Below are 20,720 nucleotides of genomic sequence, written 5' to 3' on the forward strand. Positions count from 1 at the left end.
CACAATGCTGAAGATATTAATCACAGTGAATTTCTTCATTGAGGAATTCCTTGGTTGCTTTCTGAAAACTGAGATGATGATTCAATACTTCTGTGGTACAATCTCTGAAAAGTTAAAAAAAAAAACCCTGCTAACATAGCATTATATAACATAAACATACCTGTAACATTGCAAGTGAATAATATAGACCTTGGTTTGCTATTAGTTCAGCATGTGTTCCTTTTTCCACCACCATCCCATCTTTCATAGTCACAATGAGATCTGCATTTCGAATAGTGGAAAGTCGGTGTGCTATGACAATTGTAGTCCGACGTTTGCTTGCCTACAAAAGAGTAAGTATAAAAAATAAATAAGAAATTAATATAAATAACAAACTCTGCAATATTCAAGAAAGCCTATTGTAGTATTTTTTTAAAAAGATTTATTTATTTGAGAGAGAGAGAGAAAGGGTGCACACACAAGTAAGAGGGAGGGGCAGAGGAAGAAGGAGAGAGAAAATCTCAAGTAGACTCCCCATGGAGTGCAGAGCCTAACATGGGGCTTGATTTCACAACCCTGAGATCAGACTTGAGCCAAAATCAACATCAGATGCTCAACCAGCTCAGCCACCCAGGTGCCCCTGTAGTATTATTTTAAATATCAAGGAAACTTATCTGTGCATATAGAAATTTGAACTTTAATAGATTAGGAAGGCCAATAAAAATTAGAATAAAAAGAAAATCTGAAAGTTAATTAGATTCTAATTTGGTGGACTTGTAAAATTACAGTATCTTGAACTAGACAGGAAATTAAAGATAATTTATTCTGAGCTATGTAATAATTGCCTGGCTATTAGTAACTAAAAGTAATTGAGTAACATAAACTCACTATTTTCTTCATCTCTAAAATGTTAAGTAATCTCTATTACTTAACTAGTTGGGTATGAATTCAAGGTAACACATATTTTCAACTTTTTCACAAGTTTCTTACAGATATGCAAAAGTACTCGTAAATGCATAGATCAGTGCATTTGACAAAAAAATACATCCAGATGCATAACATCCATTTTTTAAAAAGGTCATTACCAGGACTCTGAAACTCTCTTTAGGCTCTGTTCAATCACTGTCACTGTTTATCCACACCACTAGTGATAGGTAATCACTATCCTGACTTTAAACAGTATAGATTAGTTTTGATTTTCTGTTGTATTTTATGTAAGTGGGACCATGCAATATATACCCCTCTGTATCTATGAATTTTTGTTTAACATTATGTTTTTTTATATTCATCCATTTTGTTGTATTTAGTTGCAGATCATTCATTCTTATTACTGAGCAAAATTCCATTTGTATATACCACAATTTATTTATCCATACTATTGATGATTGGCATTTGGGAAGTTCCAGGTTTTTTTCTGTTATGAATAGATTCCTATATACGTTTATTGGATGAACATATATGCAGAGAATTCTACAAGTTACATACTAAGGAGAAGAACTGCCCAGTTTTTTTAGATTCTGCCAAACAGCTTTTTAAAGTGGTTGTCCCAATTTATAAACTCCCCAAATGCAGGAGAGTTATGGCTACTCTATTCTCACTAACACTTGGTACTTTTTGTCTTTGGTAGGTGGATACTATCATATTGTGGCTTTATTTGGATTTCCCTGATGACTGATAAAGTTGAACAACTTTTCGTATGGCTGGTGATGATTTGGATATTCTCTGCTGTGAATTGTCAGGTTTTGCTTGGTTTTCTGTTGGAACTGTCTTATTCTTGTTAATTTTCAGGACTTGTTTATATATTCTTTTTTGAGGACGTAGTCACATAATATTACAATGAAAAAATGCTCCACATCATTTGCCATCAGGGAACTACAAATCATAAACACAATGAGATACCACCTTACACCAGTCAGAATGGCTAAAATTAACAAGACAGGGAACAAAAATATTGGTGAGCATTTGGAGAAAGAAGCACCCTCTTATAAAAACTACTGATGTATTTATTACCTTGGCTAATTGAATTTAAATTAAAAAAATAAAGAAAAGTTCCAGTGAAATCATATATATCATTCAGGTTCCAAATGGCAATAGAGAGGTGGTTAACTACCTAAGTTGGGTACTCTACCTGGACTTTAATTTTTAAAATTATTTAGGGAAACAGGATTGGGGATAGAGATACTACAAATCATCAAAACTAGGCTTCTGGGGCACCTGGTTGGCTCGGTGGGTTAAAGCCTCTGCCTTTGGCTTGGGTCATGATCCCAGGATCCTGGAATCGAGCCCTGCGTCATGCTCTCTGCTCAGTGGGGAGCCTGCTTTCCCCTGTCTCCCTTTGCCTGCCTCTCTGCCTACCTGCGATCTCTGTCAACCAAATAAATAAAATCTTAAAAAAAAAACTAGACTTCTGCAATAAGCAGATATTGTTACTAATTTAGGTTTTTGAAATATAGTCATCTGTAAATATACATACACATGTAAAAATATATTTATGTATATATTTAAGAGTACATCCATACATATATACATATTCAATATAGGTGTATACATTCCTGATGTGTCTGTGTATGTCTGTGTTTGTGTGTGTGTGTGTGTGTGCATGTATGCATGTTTTGTACTCAACTATGCCAACTAAGAATGTTAGAATTTGGGTTAGTAAGGAGGAATGACACCTAAAGCTCAGAAGTGAGGGTAAGTTACTCTATCAGTCAAAAGTTCCTCCTAGTCATGGTGGCAGTAGAGACCAGTTTCATGGTATATGAATTATTCAGTTGCTCAAGGCCCCATAGCTTAAAAGGGTCCCACTATTGGTTTAGTGCTCTGCTGTTATCATCTCGTAATTATTGGTAATTTAGATAAAGAGGTCCCACATTTTCATTTCTCACTGGGCTTCACAAACTATGTAGCTGGCCCTGACCACTGATAAAAGTAAAAAGATTTCCAAATAGGTGTACCTTTGCTGGTTTGTGTCAAGCATAGATATTAAGAGTCCTTAAAACAAGCAGATTAAAAAAAAGGGGAAAAAAGGATAGTTTAACATCTTTCCAAGGTTGGATCTCTCCCTGTCATGACTCAATAACATTATAATAACGAGACTCTGTAATTATTATTCAAAGCATCTAGATGTGTATTATATTTAACCTACATCTCCTATCACACAGACTAGATAATACAGATAGTTGTTTCTACCTCCAGCAGCCCAATTTCATTCTTCTTTTCTAAAAGTATGAGATAATGAGATAATTTCATCAAATTTCCATTGATTTTTTAGATTGAAAGCAGATCATCACACTGCATGAATAGCTAAGGAAGTTTTATGAACTATAGGCTAAGAAGACTCACGATACAGGAACAGTCTACTGTTTCAATAACAGTTCATACTATAGATACTCTAATATATATAATGATGCATATAACTATTGTATGACATGCTAATTAAGTACAAATAGTAAATAATCTCATATATAGTGTATCATGTTTATAAAGGAAAACCTAATTTTTTCTTTTTTCTCTGGAGAGTTTACTTATTTATTTGACAGAGGGAAAGTCAGAGAGAACAAGCAGGAGGACGAGCAGCAGAAGGAAAGAGAGAAACCACACTGCCTGCTGAGTTGGGAGCCTGATGTGGGGCTCAATCCCAGGACCCTGGGGTCTTGACCTGAGCTGAAGGCAGATGCTTAAATGACTCAGCTACCCAGGCACAGCAGGAAAACCTAATTTTCAATAATTTCTTCATTATTTGTGTTCTCTGGAATCACAAATCCTAGGTTTGAATCTTTTTTCTGTCAATTTCTGGATTTGTGGTGTCAGACTAGATATTTAAACTCCCTGAGTCTTAGTTTCCTCATTTGTTAAATGGGGAAATATGTCACCTATATTTTAGGGTTATTGTGCAGATTAATGTTTTTGGTACCATGTTCTGCACATGGGAAGTTCTTAGGAAATAACTAATTTTTTTTTTTTTTTTTAGGGAGAGAGATAGAGTACATGCACCTGGGGAGATGGGGGAGTGGGGAGGGAAAGAGAGAATACTAAGCAGGCTCTATGATCAGCATGGAGCCCGATGTGGGGCTCAATCTCATGACCCTGAGATCATGGCCCAAGCCAAAATCAAGAGTCAGACACTTAACAAACTGAGCCACCGAGGCACCCCATAAATAACTAATTTTAAATTATTAATCAAATATCTTCAAGCTGGAGACTCTCGAGTATTTGTTGAGGGCAATTCCAAAGCCCTTGACAGAGAGAGCTAATAAGGGGACAAAAAAAGAATTACAACATAAAGTAGTAAGTATACAACAGAAGCTATATAAAAATATTATAGCACAGACATAATTAACTGTTTAGTTGAATAGAGGAACATTGCCAAATAGATGACTTTTGAGTAAAGTCTTAATACATGGACAAAGGTGTGCCAAGTGGGAAAGAGAGAGGGGGGCAATTATGACAGAGGCTATGGCAAGACCAGGCATTTGGGCCTAACAGAACATGGATTTCTGAAAAAATACTGAGGTTCACATATAGCAGAGGTGTGTGAAGAATGGAAGGTCATGGGCCTAGGAATAGAATATTTGGGACTAGTTCATATAAAGCAATGCTAAGTAACATTTCTTCTCTTATTGGAAGTTTCAGAATGGGGAAATTGTTTATATAAATGGTATTTGCTCTTTACAAATTACCCAACACTCTGTATCTACATATGGATATAGGACTTTCAAGGTCTTTCTCAACACTTAGATTGTATTTTTTTTTTCCCCTAGAAGCCAATTTTACCATGTTTTTGAGATATAAGACATTGTAAAATGATCAAGGTAAAAAGTATTGTATGTTATAATGAATAAATATAGACATGATATTTTGAATTACTTTTGCTAATTTGTTTTTTTACTCAAGACAACTGAATACAAATATGTTAAATATTACATACATATATATGTGTATGTATGTAATTTTAATTTCAGGTGACTCACACTAGCTTTATCTTTTTTTAGAAAAAGATTTATTTATTTATTTGAGAGACAAAGAGCAAGTGAGCACAGAGGGAAAGGGAGAAGCAGACTCCCTGCTGAGCAGAGAGCCCAATGTGGGGCTCTATCTCAGAACCCTGAGATCCTGACCTGACCCAAAGGCAGACACTTAACCGACTGACCCACCAGGCACCCCTAGTTTTGTTATCTTTAATAAAGAAATAGGAAGGCCATAAAATAATCATCCATCAATGAGCTAAACAATCTTACAGATTAACTATTAACTACTGATGGCAAAAATAATTCTTTTGAAAACATATTTTAAAGAATGTTAGAGTGTAAAATGTTCTATAACATTCCTCTGTTTGGTTTTGCTCACACAGTCCTATGAGCTGTCTGGGAAGATAGGTTTCTGAGAGATAGGAAAATTGGGGCTCAGAGAAATTAATGGGTGCCAGTCCATATAGAGGGTAGGTGGCAATGCTACAACATAACTCAGGTCATTTGAATACTCTAAGTCCACAAACTCTGCTGCATGTTTGTGGCATGATGTGTTCCTATTAATGTGACTAAAGCCCTTTGCATTGACTGCTTCCCATACCTTGCAAATTTTCTTTTCCCTGTATCTTGTACCAGCACTAAACATAGGCCTTCATTTGGCAAGTATACATCTTTGTAACAGTTTTACACATGAACCAAGTATACCCATTTAATCTCCCTCTGTTGAAATGCAGATAATGATGAGAATTACTGATCTTTAAGAGTGATCTTATGATATTGGGCATACATATCAAAAGAGCTATTTTTGATTCTATAACATACACTTCATCTAAACAATATTTATTTACATATTTATTTTTGAAAGATTTTATTTATTTATTTGATAGAGATCACAAGTAGGCAGAGAGGCAGGCAGAGAGAGAAGGGGGGAAGGAGTCTTCCTGCTGAGCAGAGAGCCCAATGTGGGGCTCCATCCCAGGACCCTGAGATCATGACCTGAGCTGAAGGCAGAGGCTTAACCCACTGAGCCACCCAGGCGCCCTAAACAATATTTATAAATATACCCTCTGACAGTTTATTGTATATGATTTAAAAGATGGGTGGTTTCTAAATTTTATAAAAAATAAAAAAGTGGGGTGCCTGGGTGGCTCAGTGGGTGAAGCCTCTGCCTTCAGCTCAGGTCATGATCTCAGGTCCTGGGATCGAGCCCCGCATTGGGCTCTCTGCTCAGCAGGGAGCCTGCTTCCACTCCCCCAATCCCCCACGTGCCTCTCTGCCTACTTGTGATCTATATCTGTCAAATAAATAAATAAAATCTTTTAAAAATTTTTTTAAAAAAGTGAATATTTGGAAAAGGATAATACCAAAGCAGTGCCCCAAAAAATGGAGTAAGTGGTATTAAAAAAAAAAAAAAAGACAGACTTCTGTTTTCATCCCAAGATGGACTATCAAGAATAAGATTTTATAAATAAATAAAAATTTATTCCGATGGCTAACATTAAAATGCCTGGTTATCCCAAGTGTTGGCAAGTATGTGGACTAGCTGTAATTCTTATATATTATAGGAATATAAAAGGAAAATAATTTGGTAGTTCATTTAAAATTTAAACATACTCCTACCATAAGGTCCATTTAAATCCTAGAGTTAAATCCTGTCCATTTAAATCCTAGATATTTACCCAAGAGAAATAAAAGTGCATGTTCACAGAAGACTTAAAAATGAATGTTCAGAGTAACTTTATATGTAATATCCAAAAACTGCAAACAAACTGAATAACTTCAATGGGCATCAATACCCATCATCTCAAACAGTGGTACATCCATATAATGCAATACTATTCACCAATAAAGAGGAACTCTTGATACCTTTCAGAATATCAACAGGTTTGAAAACAACTATGCTGAGTGCAAGAAGTCAGGTAGGACAGAATTCATAATGTATAATTCCGTTTACACAAAGTTCTACAAAATACATGGCAATCTATACTGGTAGTAAACAAATCAGTAGTTGATAAGAGTGGGGCAGGGTGGGGAGAGGGAAGGTTGAATGGAGTGTTTACAAAAGGCATGTGAAAATTTGGGGGAGTGATTTTTTCTCTATGTTGATTGTGGTGGTTTCATAGGTGTACATGTAAGCCCAAACTTTTCTAATCATATACTTTCATATGTGCAGTTTAAGTCAGTTAAATCTCAACAAAATCTGTTAAACAATGTCGAACAAAAGAAGCATCTGTTTTTATAGCACCCAAGTTGCCATTCTTGAAGTTCTCTAAGAATTCTGAATGGGATTGAGGCACTTTGATGAACATAATGCAAATGTAATGATAAAGTGGGTTGAGGAACAACTAACTGTATTGTAGGTAGGAAGATTTATTTTTCTTAATTGCTGCACGGTCTGATAATGTACACATAATTATGTTGTTAATTGGCACTTACAAGCATATGTGAATTTCTCTAGGTTATATTTATGAGTAACATAGTCCTCAGAAAAGAGGTCAAAACACTAAAATGTTTAGTGCTTCCTTTATTTTTCAAACTGCCAAATATATAGACATTTTATTAAACTAACAAGTGAAAGATAATTGGGAAGAGAGTTTTTATTGTTTGCTTTTTGTTTTCCTCAGTTTCCTATTTACTTGTATGTGGTAATTCTAAGCCTTGCTATACAGAATCATCCTAGTGAATGGTACAATAAAATTGGTAAAATGTTATTTTTTTGCTTTGTTTTTATTTTTCCTATCTATCTATCTATCTATAAAATATTTTATTTGTTCACTTGACAGAGAGAGACAGAGATAGCGAAAGAGGGAACACAAGCAGGACAAGTGGGGGAGGGAGAAGTAGCCTCCCAGGACCCTGGGATCATGACCCAAGTTGAAGGCAGATGCGCAATGACTGAGCAACCCAGGCGCCCCTGCTTTAGTTTTTTTAAAATAAACTTTATTTTAGGATAGTTTTAGATTTAGGGAAAATGTGCAAAGACTTCAGTATTCTATATCCTATATCTATATTCAGTATCTCCCAGTGTCTACATCTGACATCTTTTTTTTTTTTTTTTTAAGATTTTATTTATTTATTTGACAGAGAGAGAGATCAGAAGTAGGCAGAGAGTCAGGCAGAGAGAGCAGGGATGCTGAGGCAGATGCGGGGCTCGATCCCAGGACCCTGATATCATGACCTAAGTCGAAGGCAGCAGCTTAATCCACTGAGCCACCCAGGCGCCCCTACATCTGACATTTCTATGATGCATTTGTTAAAACAAATGAACCAGTATTAATACGTTAAACTCCATACATTATTCAGATTTCCTTAATTTTTACTTATTATTCTTTTTCTGCTCCCAGATCCCCTTCTCAATATATTACATTTAACCATCTTCTCTCCTCAGGCTCCTCTTCGCTGTGACACTTTCTCAGATATTCCTTACTTTTTATGAACTTGATAGTTTTGAGGAATACCAGTCAGATACTCTGTAGAATGTCCCTCAGTCGGGATTTGTCTGATGTGCCTAGTTTTTAGAGATAAGACATTCAGCCTATAGTAATCCCACTTTTCTCATTCAAACTTCAATTTTAACTGTATGCTGGGTCTTGAGACCCGGAGACTGGCCTCCAGAACCCTAAAGCGCAATGAACATAGAATGGTGTTGTTGAGTAGGCATGCATTAGGACTACTAGTACAAAGGTGAAAATACTCAGACACCCAGGCTCCTGGCTCATATCTCTCTCATTTATTCAATTACATTCCCTCAAGGTGACAAATGTTTTCTTTTAGAGAGGGGGAAGCAGGCTCCGTGCTAAGCAGACAGCCCGACGTGGGGCTTGATCCCAGGACCCTGAGACCATGACCTGAGCTGAAGGCAGAGGCTTAACCCACTGAGCCACCCAGGCGCCCCTAAATGTTATTTTCTAAAAGCAACCAGATCTCAAACCTTACTGATGAGGGTGTAAGATGTTACAAATTAGCTAAATGATTTCACAATACTATTAAACACTTCTCAAAGCAAATTAATATGTATGAAATTTACTTAAAATATATAAAAGGGCACATATAACACAGATACTCTAAGAAGAATGTAGGGAAAAGGAAGTTGTAAAATCAATTAGGAGACTGCAATTAGAAAAGCTTTGAGAATCGTGTGCAGTCTTTTTTTTTTAAAATATTTTATTTATTTATTTGACAGACAGAGATCACAAGTAGGCAGAGAGGCAGACAGAGAGAGAGAGAGGAGAAAGGCTCCCTGCCAAGCAGAGAGCCCGATGCAGGACTCGATCCCAGGACCCTGAGATCATGACCTGAGCTGAAGGCAGAGGCTTATTAACCCACTGAGCCACCCAGGCGCCCCAGTCGTGTGCAGTCTTATGACATAATCAGAATTACAAAGTTTCCTGATGCAGGTTGTATTTTCTAGACCTTCTTTTCTTCATGGGAGGCTCACTTCACAGGTATTTTTGTACACCTCACTTCTAATATTTCTTCACTTCTTAGCCATTACATATGGAACAAGTTTACTTATTTTGTAAAAGTTAATGCTGTTGTCTGACATCTGAAAACTGACAGTAAGGGATGACATTTCTGCAGTTGTGCCTTAGTGAGCACTGATGTTCCTGCAGACTGGAATGGACTGCATTTACCCATCTGTACCATCTTTACTCTGCCAGGCTCATGGTCCAAACTCTAAATATTTTATTACTGTTTAATCTATTATAGCATGAATTAGTGTCTGAGTCTTTCAAACCACAAAAAATGCCTAATACTTTAAAAGGTAAAAAACTAGGGGTCCCTGGCTGGTTCAGTCAGTAGAGCATTTGACTCTTGATCTTGGGGTTATAAATCTGAGTCCCACATTGGAAATAGAGGTTATTTAAAAAAAGTTACAAGAAAAAAAGGGAAAAAGCTATGCTTTGAAAAACTCATAACATGGGCTTCCAATTACCTTACACAGTTAAGGTACTATGAAGTGCACTATAAAAATACAGCTCCACTACCTCATCATAAATGGGACCGAAAACTGATGTATTAGCCATAGGAGACAACACTAATTGTTTCAGACTTAAAACATGGGAGAAATTTTGGAAATCAAGACTTTGTAGAAAACTGATCAAAGAAATTTGAGCTGATGCTTTGGTTTTTGTTGTTGTTGTTGTTGTTGTTTTTTTAACAAGAAGTATTATAAAAATAAGGGAGGTAGTAGAATCCATTCCACTGATTTTTTCACATGTCTCAGAGAAGATATGGTAGATTTCCAATATGTCTTTGTTGCTATTAGTTCTTCCAGAGAATACCAAGTTGAAAGAACTTCCTAGTATCTTCTCCCCTCCTTCATAGTTTAAACAAAGTTAAAAGCCAGACAATTAGGTATTTAACCAAAAAAAGGTCAAGAGGAAGGTAGGTCTCTACTTGACACTTTGCTGGCATTTTTTTAGATTACTTTGTAATTCCATGCAGAACAATAAATCACCAGGAAATTAGCTTGCACTTTGAAATAGAGGCTGTTTTAAAACATCCCTCATGGAAATACTAGGGCAGAGATAAGGGCCTGAGGAGGCTAGCTAGGTTTTCACCAGTGGTGGTCATGTGCCTTGAATAAAGGTTAGCAAGAGGAAAAGAAAGAACAATGTAAAACTGTGAGCATTTGAGAGGGTCAGAATTTGACTGGTGGGTCAATTAACAGGGGTAATATACTCTCTGTTGAAGCCTGTAAAATCAAGAGTTCTCATGTCCCACAGCAAGCAAGGGGTGGGAAACCTATGGAAGGCAAGTTCCCACTGACTGCATCCTAGCAGGTTGGGTCAGGTGGACTTGGGGCTCACTGATGACATATACTTCGTGATGTAAAACAGTCTTGTGGTCTTCAAATTCTTTTTTTTTAAGCTACAAAATCCTTTTATTAAGTAAAATCACATGTGGAAGCTTAACAGATTTAAATTAACCATACAAACTAATAGTTAGTTTCCATTTGATTTTTTGGAGTGGTGGCGCACAGCCCTCCCTGCTCACCCACCCTATCTCTCTACTTCCCTCCACTCCTCAAAAGGCTCCTGAAGGGGCGCCTGGGTGACTCAAGTAAGTTAGGCATCTGGCTTTGGCTCAGGTTGTCATCTCAGGGTCCTGGGATTGAACCCCATGTTGGGCTCCCTGCTCAGTAGAGAGTCTGCTTCTCCCTCTGCCCTTCCCCTGCTTGTGCACTCTCTCTCTCTCTCTTAATTAATAAAATCTTAAAAAAAAAAAAAAAGAGGCTCCTGGAAAATGCTAGTACCCTAATACTCCAAGAACAGTCCAAAAAACCTCTCATTACTGTTTTACAAATTTCTTCCCTTTGAGCTACTGAATTTTAATTGAACATCTGCTATAAAAAGGTCTTTATGGCAGTTTTAAGGAAACACAGCATTTTTGGTGTCTTAACTACCTTATGATGTTGAAAGTCAATTGGCTTGCCATTCTTCTGAGTCAACACTGGTTCCATAGCTGAACAATGCAGAATTACTGTAAGGCCACTTTACCTGTCCGAAAATGCTTTCTCTTTTGTAAAACAGAGTGGCAAATAGCAAAATATCATATTTAATAAGTGATTCACCTCCTACTCAAACCTCTTGTTTTCAGCTTGCAGGGATCCACTCATGTGAGAATATATATATACACACACACACACTAAGGTTAAGACTCTTTATATAGAGTAAAACCCATTCAAAATCTAAACTCTTTGATGAGATGAGGCCACATGTACTACTTAATTAGGAATATGGAACAGTACACTATAGTACAATGTTTTCTTTTTATAACCTGAAGTATCTCCATTCTCTCTTCTAAATAAGTTAACAAAGAAGTTAATAATTGATAATAATAAAATTATTCATAGCCATTTAATACCTTTCTCCTTCATTTAACTTTATTAAGCAAATATCTGTGGAGCAATTACAACAAAAAATTAATGATAAAGTAGATGGTGGGCAAGAAGAGAAAATGCTACAATAATTAGCTCATCTTTCTTCCAGGAGGGAATAATATCTTATCTAGCCCAGAATACTGATGAACAAATAATATATTAGAAATATATTATTATATAACATAGATTATATATTAGAGATATATTATATAATATAGATATATTTTGTAGATTATATAAGAGATATATTAGAGATATCTTATTTGGTAGCAATTAGAAAAATTAATATCTTATATAGAAGGTTTTCTTATTTATGGGGGAGGATGAGGCTTAGGAATAATTAAAATTTACAGAAATTACCAAGATAGTTACTTGTATCATGGAAAAATATTTTGCTATATTTTTAAGGCTTTTTATTATATTTTTTTAAGACTCTGAAATATCCTGCTGAGTAATAATGATTTAAAACCATTTATAAAAGAAAACTCATGAGCTATATACACAATAGGATCCAAATAAGCAGCTTAAGGGGACAAAAGTGAGTCTATTATAAGCTGACATGGGAGCTTCAATTTGGGTATGGTTTGTTTCTTTCCCAAGGAGGCAATGTGGTTTCAGAAAAAGCCTAGTGTTTTCTTTTCCTGTTTTTTTTTTTTTTTTTTAACTCCGGTAAAATATAAATAACATGAAATTTACCATTCTAACTATTTTTAAGGGTTGGGTCCTCCTGGATCAGAGAGGTCAATGCCTTCTGTATCATTATCCTTTTATATTCAGGCTTAGATTGCTATTCGTTTTCTTTTTCTAGTGGTAAAATACATATAAAATTTTAACCCGTTTCAACCATTTTAAAGTATATAATTTAGTGGTATTAAGTACATTCATATTGTTGTGCAACCATCACCACTATCTAACTCCAGAACTTTTCATCCCAGGGTGGAACTCTATACCTCTTTAAACAATAACTTCCCATTCCCCCTCTCCCTTAGACCCCGATAACCTCCATTTTACTTTCTGTCTATGAACATGACTATTCTAAGTTCCTAATATAAATGCAATCACATAATATTTGTCCTTTTGCATCTGTTTTTCAGTTAGAATAGTATCTTTTAGGTTCATCCATGCTGCAGCATGTGTCAGAATTTCCTTCCCTTTTAAGACTGAGAACTATTCCATTGTATATATCTATATTTTGTTTATCCATTCATCTGTCAATGAGCATTTAGGTTGTTTCTACCTTTTGGCTATTGTGAATGATGCTGCTGTGAACACTAGTATATAAATATCTGTTTGAATTCCTTTTTTAATTTTGTTGGGTATATACCCAGAGGTGGAATTGCTGGATCATATGGTAATTCTATCTTTAATAAGGGGCTAGTTTTGAAGGGTGATCTGGATTAAGATTTAGTTTAAGTTCCTAGCAGATGTATAATCTTGAGGCAAGATAGCACGGTGGCTATGTGAATGAGTTAAAGAAACATGTCTGTGTCCACATTTTGCCTTCATTGTTGCCTACCTGTTATTCAACCTCTCTGTGCTTCAGTGTGCAAATCTGTAAGATAGGAAAATAAGTGTTCATATCTCATTGGGTTCTTATAAGGATTAGCTACTATCACCCATTTGTTCCTTTACTATACCTAAAATAATGACTCATGAATGGCCTCAGGGCACCTCTAAACCCTTCAATATATACTATATGTAAATCTTGGTGTACAAGTGCATTTGTAGATTTTTCTGGGAGTTATGGTGATTTATTTTTCCCTTTCTTAGTCAGACTCAATGGGGACCTGAGCTATCAAAGAGGAAGAAGCACTATCCTAAAATAAATCAGTGGTCTATAATTTAACACCAAGCCTAACAAATGTGAGCTTGATTAGGCAGGCTTATAAAGTGTTTCATGATGCTTTTAGAATGAGATAGTCTCTATGCTACCTTCATTCTTCTGGCTAAATTCTAATCAAGGAAATCCCCTTGCAGAAATTCCCTTTCTGTTCTCAACTATTATAAAGTTGCTACAAATGGTTAAAGAAAGAAAGAAAGAGAGGAAGAAAGAAATGAATAAATCCCTAATTCTACATATAAAAAGCAAGATATTTAATTGAAAAAATGCACCAAATGTGTAATAATTAACCTATTTTTAACTTTGGATAACCACTTCTTTGGGCTTAATTTAATAAAGTAGCCCACAGCTTAATGCAATATACCAATTTTCTTACTGTTCAGTTCTCCAAGTAATATAAATATGTTAAGGGGCCTCTGAGGAAGATCAGCAGAATGCATCACAGTGAGAAAGAACAGTAATGATAAAGAAAGCCCATGAGGGCGGCAACAAAGCAGCTCTGTCTCTTCAAAGAATAAAACTGTAATGGAAACCCTTCCCTCATAATTAGCAAAGGGTCTTTTTAAAGGTTCTTCATTGATGTGGTGTAGCTGACCCTCCCTTAGTAATAATTATCCCTAGATTTGCATACCACTTTTAACATTTCAAAGAGCTTTCACAGGCTTTATCCCAAAGTCAGTGTGGGCTTCCTCTGCTTCCCCAGGGGCCTACAGGTTTTTACTGCCATCCCTCCTCTACTGGGACTGAATGGCAGCCTGTTGCATTGGCATGCTGGGTTCAAACCAGTAGCAGAGTGGAAGCACATAGCCTGTAGCATAAATCTTTATTCACTGACTCCAGGTTCCCTTCATGAACAAGATAAGTGAAGCAAAACTACTTTGCAACAAGCCTAACTTAAGAAATCCAGAAAATAGGACTTCAGGCTTTGAAACTATTCTGTATCACACTCATACATTTAACAAATGCTTACTAGCTGTCGACTAAGGACAGGGCATCATTTTAGTGCTGGCGATACTGCAGTTAACCAATCAAAGCCTTTGTCACCACTGACTTTACATTCCAGTGGAGAACAGAAAACAAAATAAACAAATACACATGCAGTTTGTTTGCTGATAAGTAGTGCTATGGCACTTTAAAGACCAGCCAATGTTCGGGATGTGAGGTTCCAGAAGGAGTTTGGAGACTGACTCCACAGAAACTTGTAGCTTATTATAAGGAATTTGGTTTTTACTCAGAGTCAAGAGTGAGTTAAGAAGCCACAGGAGGATTTGAAACAGAACATGATATGTTCAGATTTACATTTTAGTAGCATCACCTGAATACTGTGTTAAAAACAGATTGCATGGGGGGCACCTGGGTGGCTCAGTGGGTTAAAGCTTCCGCCTTCGGCTCAGGTCATGATCCCAGGGTCCTGGGATCGAGCCCCACATCGGGCTCTCTGCGCAGCAGAGAGCCTGCTTCCTCCTCTCTCTCTCTCTCTCTCTCTGCCTGCCTCTCTGCCTACTTGTGATCTCTGTCAAATAAATAAATAAATCTTAAAAACAAACAAATAAACAAAAAACCAGAGTGCATGGGCATGAGCGGGGGCAAGAATTTAGCTACTGCAATAATCTAAGTGAGGACAAGAGTGATAGATGCCTGATGCTCTTTTAGTCTAAACGCACCATCTGCTGCAGGAAACCACTGATTTGATTGATTTCTTTCTTTTTCTTTTTCTTTCTTTCTTTTAGATTTATTTGTTCTTATTTGAGAGAGAGAGAGCATACGAAGATGTGGTGGGGAAGGGCACAGGGAGAGCAAGAGAGAGAATCTTAAGCAGACTCTCCACTGGGTGGGGAGCCAATGTGGGGATTGATCTCACACCTTGAGATCATGACCTGAACTGCCTGCTTTTAGATCAGTGACTACTTTAGACTGCTTTAGATAAGATAACTAATCACTACAGATTAGTTTTACTGTTCTGGAACTTGATGTAAGTGGAAAGCAATGAGGGTAAAGGGGAGGCTGGGTTGGGAGGAACAAGTGAAGGCTCGGTGTAGAGGGACGTGGATACAGCATTCACCAACAAGAAGGGATACATTTTGTTGTTTCCTCTTTATTTGGTTAGTAGCTTACAAGATATTTTGAGCTGTAAAAATCTGCTGCCTATTGTAGTTTAGGCCATATTATGCAGCAGGTCTGAGAGTTCTTAGATGAGCAGAAATGAGATCTGCTGCAAGCCCTCCCTTGTTAGGTAGGGACATCTCCAAAGGTTTGATTCCACAACTGTACTCTGTGTGGTATGTACAGAGGACTTTCATGGCACTGGAGCTCTTGTTACCTTTACGATATTTTATTTCTTCTCTTTGCTATGAGTCATTTTCCAATCAACTGAGGCATATATAATTACTCAGTTTATTGTGCTACTTGTCACCCCGTTTGTTACCATTTATTTCCATCCCACAAGACCAGCAAAACCTACTTAAAGAAGTTTCACACTTATACATCTCCACAATGTCAATAATCCCCTCACCTTTAAAAACTGAAAAACAATAGTAAATGAATTTTTAAAAACTTAGATTCCCTCAAAATTCTGCCATACAATTGGTATTTTTATACATGTTGTCTTCATTTTTGTGCACAAGGACACCTATTGTATATAACTGTATCATGGTTTACATTTTATGTTGCTCTCTTATTATGATATAGATTTCACTTTAACCAGTAGTAAAAAAAATCTTTTATTAGTTTATAATGTTACCAAGCAACTATCATTTTAGAAGTTTGAGCAAGTTCTGATTGCCTGAAATGATTAACACATTGGATGGAAAGGCAATGGGCACTTAACCTCTAAAAAATGGCTGGAGCCTATTATGATATGTTTTTAAAAATCTTATATATCTGTTAACTGTATCTCAATAAAATGAAAGCAAATCTTATATAAGTTAAAAGATGGTTAAGTATAATAAATTTTTGTACATTCAAGCCCTAAGGAACTAAGCATCACCACTGAACACAATTTGAGTGCAACACACAAGCAACACACGGCACTCTTATTTTGGAATGGAAACAAGGGTAAAAACTTACACGATCTGACTTGCAAGTAATAATAGTAACTAATAGATTATTCAATAAGCAGTGGGGACTCTGGTGGCCAGTATCCATTTCTGGTTGCACAAAGTTAATACTTAAAAAGAAAAAGCCTGTAATCTTCTTAGGCAGAAAAACACATTTTCAAACAAGCTCAAAGTAATATGTGTCATTAAGCCTTCCGAAGGGTCTGAAGGCCATGATTTTAAAAAGGGGTTGGAGACACCTGGGCAGCTCAGTCAGTTAAGAGTTTACTCTTAATTTCAGCTTGGGTCATGATCTCAGGGTCTTGAGATTGAGCCCTGTGTTGGGCTCCTTGCTCAGCAGGGAGTCTGCCTGAGATTCTCTCTTTCCCTCTCCTGCCGCCTGTCCCCCTGCTCATTCTTTCTCTCTCAAGTAAATAAATAAATCTTAAAAAAAAAAAAAAAGTAAAATTAGGGTTGCCCATTGAGAGAAGTATTCAATGGTTTTTCATATGGCAGTGATATGAAAAATTATTCCCCCAAATTACTCTCCCAAATGCAATGCAATTTGGTAAAGGACCATCCCTGCATTGTGGTCCTGAAGTATGTCAGCAGTAAGCAGTAAGCAGGAGGTTAGTGTGAGGTTAGAGGGTCCAGGGCTCTTAGAGGAGGATGGTTTAAGGGCAGGAAAACCAGACTGTATGCTTCTCCACAAGAGGTGAAATTAAGTTAAGAACTCTTTGGGGTTGTGCTAAAAGAGGACACACACACAAAAAAGGAGGAAAAGTGGTCACAGAAGAGAACCCATAGGTGTGTAAAAAAGAGACTAAGAGTTGATGTGGTTATAGCTGTGATGGTGGTAGTGGTGTGGGATCATTATGGGGAGGTGTGAAGTGCAGAGCTATTGGAAAAGAGGCATAGATGGGATGACTGCTTGGATATCAGCCTTCTGTATGTTTTTAGCAGCAGCTATGGCATCTTCTTCTCTCCTCCAAATCACTTCCATCATGTAGACGTTTTTACAAGGGTGAACACTCTGCATCAGTATCTTAATGACGGCTCTGAACTCAAGAAATAATCTACTGCAGAGCCATACTTTCTTGTGTTGAACCAGGACTATGGATATAAGAAACGATCTGCTCACTTACCTTCTCCAGTGCAGCTTGAACAACTGATTCACTTTCTGCATCAAGGGCAGATGTAGCCTCATCTAAGATCAGGATCTTTGGGTTTCGAACTAAAGCTCGAGCAATAGCGATTCTCTGTTTCTGTCCTCCACTCATTTGTGCTCCTTTTTCTCCTACCAAGGTATTAAATTTCTATTTGAAAAATCAGAAAAAGCAAAAAACAAAAGACAGCATGATCAAGTCATTTGAGCAGGAAATGACAATCACATATTATTACATATTGTGTTTTAATATCAGCTTAATCACTACTTCAGCCTGGCTGCTTTTGACCTTTGATCTGTTCTTTGTAAAAACAACTATTTGAAAAAAAGAGTCTAGTAAAGAGAGGACCTAAGAAAAATTTGGCTAGTACTAAAAGAAATGAGAACGGGACACCTGGAGGTTAAGTTTAAGTCTGCCTTTGGCTCAGGTCATGATCCCAGGGTCAAGGATCCCAGAATGGAGTTCCACACTGGGCTCCTTGCTCAGCGGGGAGCCCGCTTCTCTCTCTTTCCCTCTGCCTGCAGCTCTCCCTGCTTGTGCTCTCTCTGACAAATAAATAAATAAAATCTAAAAAAAAAAAAAAAAAGGAAATGAGAACGTATGATCATGAAGGATTTTTAGGTGGATTAATAATAATTTGAACCAATTTTCAAAGTTTTTAAAGACAATTTTAGAATGCACTGATATCTTTAAAAGAACCATAGTAATACAACTACATTCTTAACTATTTTTTTAAAAGATTTTATTTAGTTATTTGACAGAGAGAGAGAAATATCACAAGTAGGAAAATAGGCAGGTAGAGGGATAGGGGGAAGCAGGCTCCCCACTGAGCAGAGAGCCCTGCAGGACCCTGAGATCATGACCCGAGCTGAAGATAGAGGCTTAACCCACTGAGCCACCCAGGCACCCCTACATTCTTAACTATTATTTGAAAGGTTTACTAACAACTTAATATATTACCTACAATTTCCTTCCTGGATATTCTGGGTCGTAAAAGAAAGTATGGGAAGATTAATGCAAAATCAAACTTCTCAAAATATTTTTCCATCTTGGAACACTTTTTAGGCCTTCTTTTGCTTATTTTGTTTTTTTATTTTTTGGGATATAATTGGAGATAATTTCTAGAACTAACGGAACATAGTAATATTGTACTGGATCATGTCCATGACCCACAGCTCATTTCTTCAAGGTTATAAATTTAAATAGTCTCTAAAACTTTGATTATTTTAGAGTCTGGCCTTCAAATAAAAAAAACCCCACCATAAACCTTATTGAGAAATAATTTATACATAATAAAATGCACACATATTAAGGATATGGTTCTATGAGATTTGACAAATGATTATAGCCATGTTATCACCACTCCAGTAAAGATACAGAATATTTCCATCACCCTAGAAGGTTCCCTCATTAATCTTTCCAGTCCAAATCCACACACTGATTTTTATCACTATAAATTAATTTCACTAGTTCTAGAACTTCTAATGGATAGAATCATACAGTGCATGCCTTCTTTTGATTTATTTTTTAAGAACAATTTTAGGTTCAAAGTAAAATTGAAAAGATGGTACAGAGATTTCCCATATACATTTTACACACACATGCAATGTCCCCCATTCCACAGGATATCCCCCCATCCAACATCCTCCACAAAAGTGGTACATTTGTTACAACTGATGAACATACGCTGACATATCATAATCACCCAAATCCATAGATTACATTAGGATTCACTCTTGGTGGTATACATTTTATGAGTTTGGACAAATGCATAATGACATGTATCTGACTGTTATAGTATCATACAGAGTGTTTTCACTACCCTAAAAACCTGTGCTCTGACTATTCTTCTCCACCTCAAACTCTGACAACTGCTCATCTTTTTTTTACTGTTTCCATAGTGCTGCCTTTTCAGGAACATCATATAATTGAAATCATACAGTATGTAGGTTTTTTAGACTGGTTTCTTCCACTTACACATTTAGGATTTTTCCATTACTTGACTGGTCATTCTTTTTTTTTTTTTTTTTAAAGATTTCATTTATTTATTTGACAGACAGAGATCACAAGTAGGCAGAGAGGCAGGCAGAGAGAGAGAGAAGCAGGCCCCCTGCCGAGCACAGAGCTCGATGCGATGCGGGGCTTGATCCCAGGACCCTGAGACCATGACCTGAGCCAAAGGCAGAGACCTTAACCCACTGAGCCACCCAGGCGCCCCGACTGGTCATTCTTTTCAGCACTGAATAACATCCTATTGTCCAGACATATCACTGTTTATTTATCCATTCACCTACTGAAAGACATCTTGGTTGCTTCTAAGCTTTGGGGATACAAATAAAGGTGCTATAAACATCTGTGTGTAGGTTTTTGTGTGAACCTAAGTTTTCAACTCCTTTGGGTGAATACCAAGGAGCATGATTAATAGATAATATAAGACTATGTTTAGTTTTATAAGAAACCAACAAACTGTCTTTCCCAATCTCCATACCATTTTATATTCCCACCAGCAATGAATGAAAGTTTTTGTTGCTCCACATCCTTGTCAGCATATGGTGTTGTCAGTGTTTTGGATTTTGGCTATTCTAAAAGGCATGTAGTTGTATCTCACTGTTTTATTTTGCATTTCCCTGATGACATTTGATGTGGAACATTTTTCACACACTTATTTGCCATCAGCATATCTCCTTTGGTGAAGTGTCTGTAAAGACGTTTGGTCAATTTTTAAATCAAGTTGGTTTCTTGTTGAATTTTAAGATTTGTTTATATATTTTTGAATAACAGTCCTTTATTGGATATGTGTTTTGCAAATGCTTTCACCCAGTCTGTGGCTTATCTTCTCATGCTTTT

General features: G+C 36.7%; 1 protein-coding gene across 1 annotated transcript in view; it reads right to left on the reverse strand.

The window, feature by feature from the left end:
• Positions 1–20,720, reverse strand: part of ABCB5 (ATP binding cassette subfamily B member 5) — a 137,758-nt gene that overhangs the window by 58,853 nt on the left and 58,185 nt on the right. The window contains exons 15-16 of the mRNA XM_032865778.1: positions 17,853–18,023; positions 161–322 (exon numbers count right to left, since the gene is read on the reverse strand). Coding sequence (XP_032721669.1) covers positions 161–322; positions 17,853–18,023 — 333 coding nt within the window. The remainder of the gene's footprint in view (positions 1–160; positions 323–17,852; positions 18,024–20,720) is intronic.

The sequence above is a fragment of the Lontra canadensis genome, unplaced genomic scaffold (assembly GCF_010015895.1).
Source record: "Lontra canadensis isolate GAN:19392208 unplaced genomic scaffold, GSC_riverotter_1.0 scaffold2, whole genome shotgun sequence".
In the NCBI taxonomy this organism is placed as follows: domain Eukaryota; kingdom Metazoa; phylum Chordata; class Mammalia; order Carnivora; family Mustelidae; genus Lontra; species Lontra canadensis.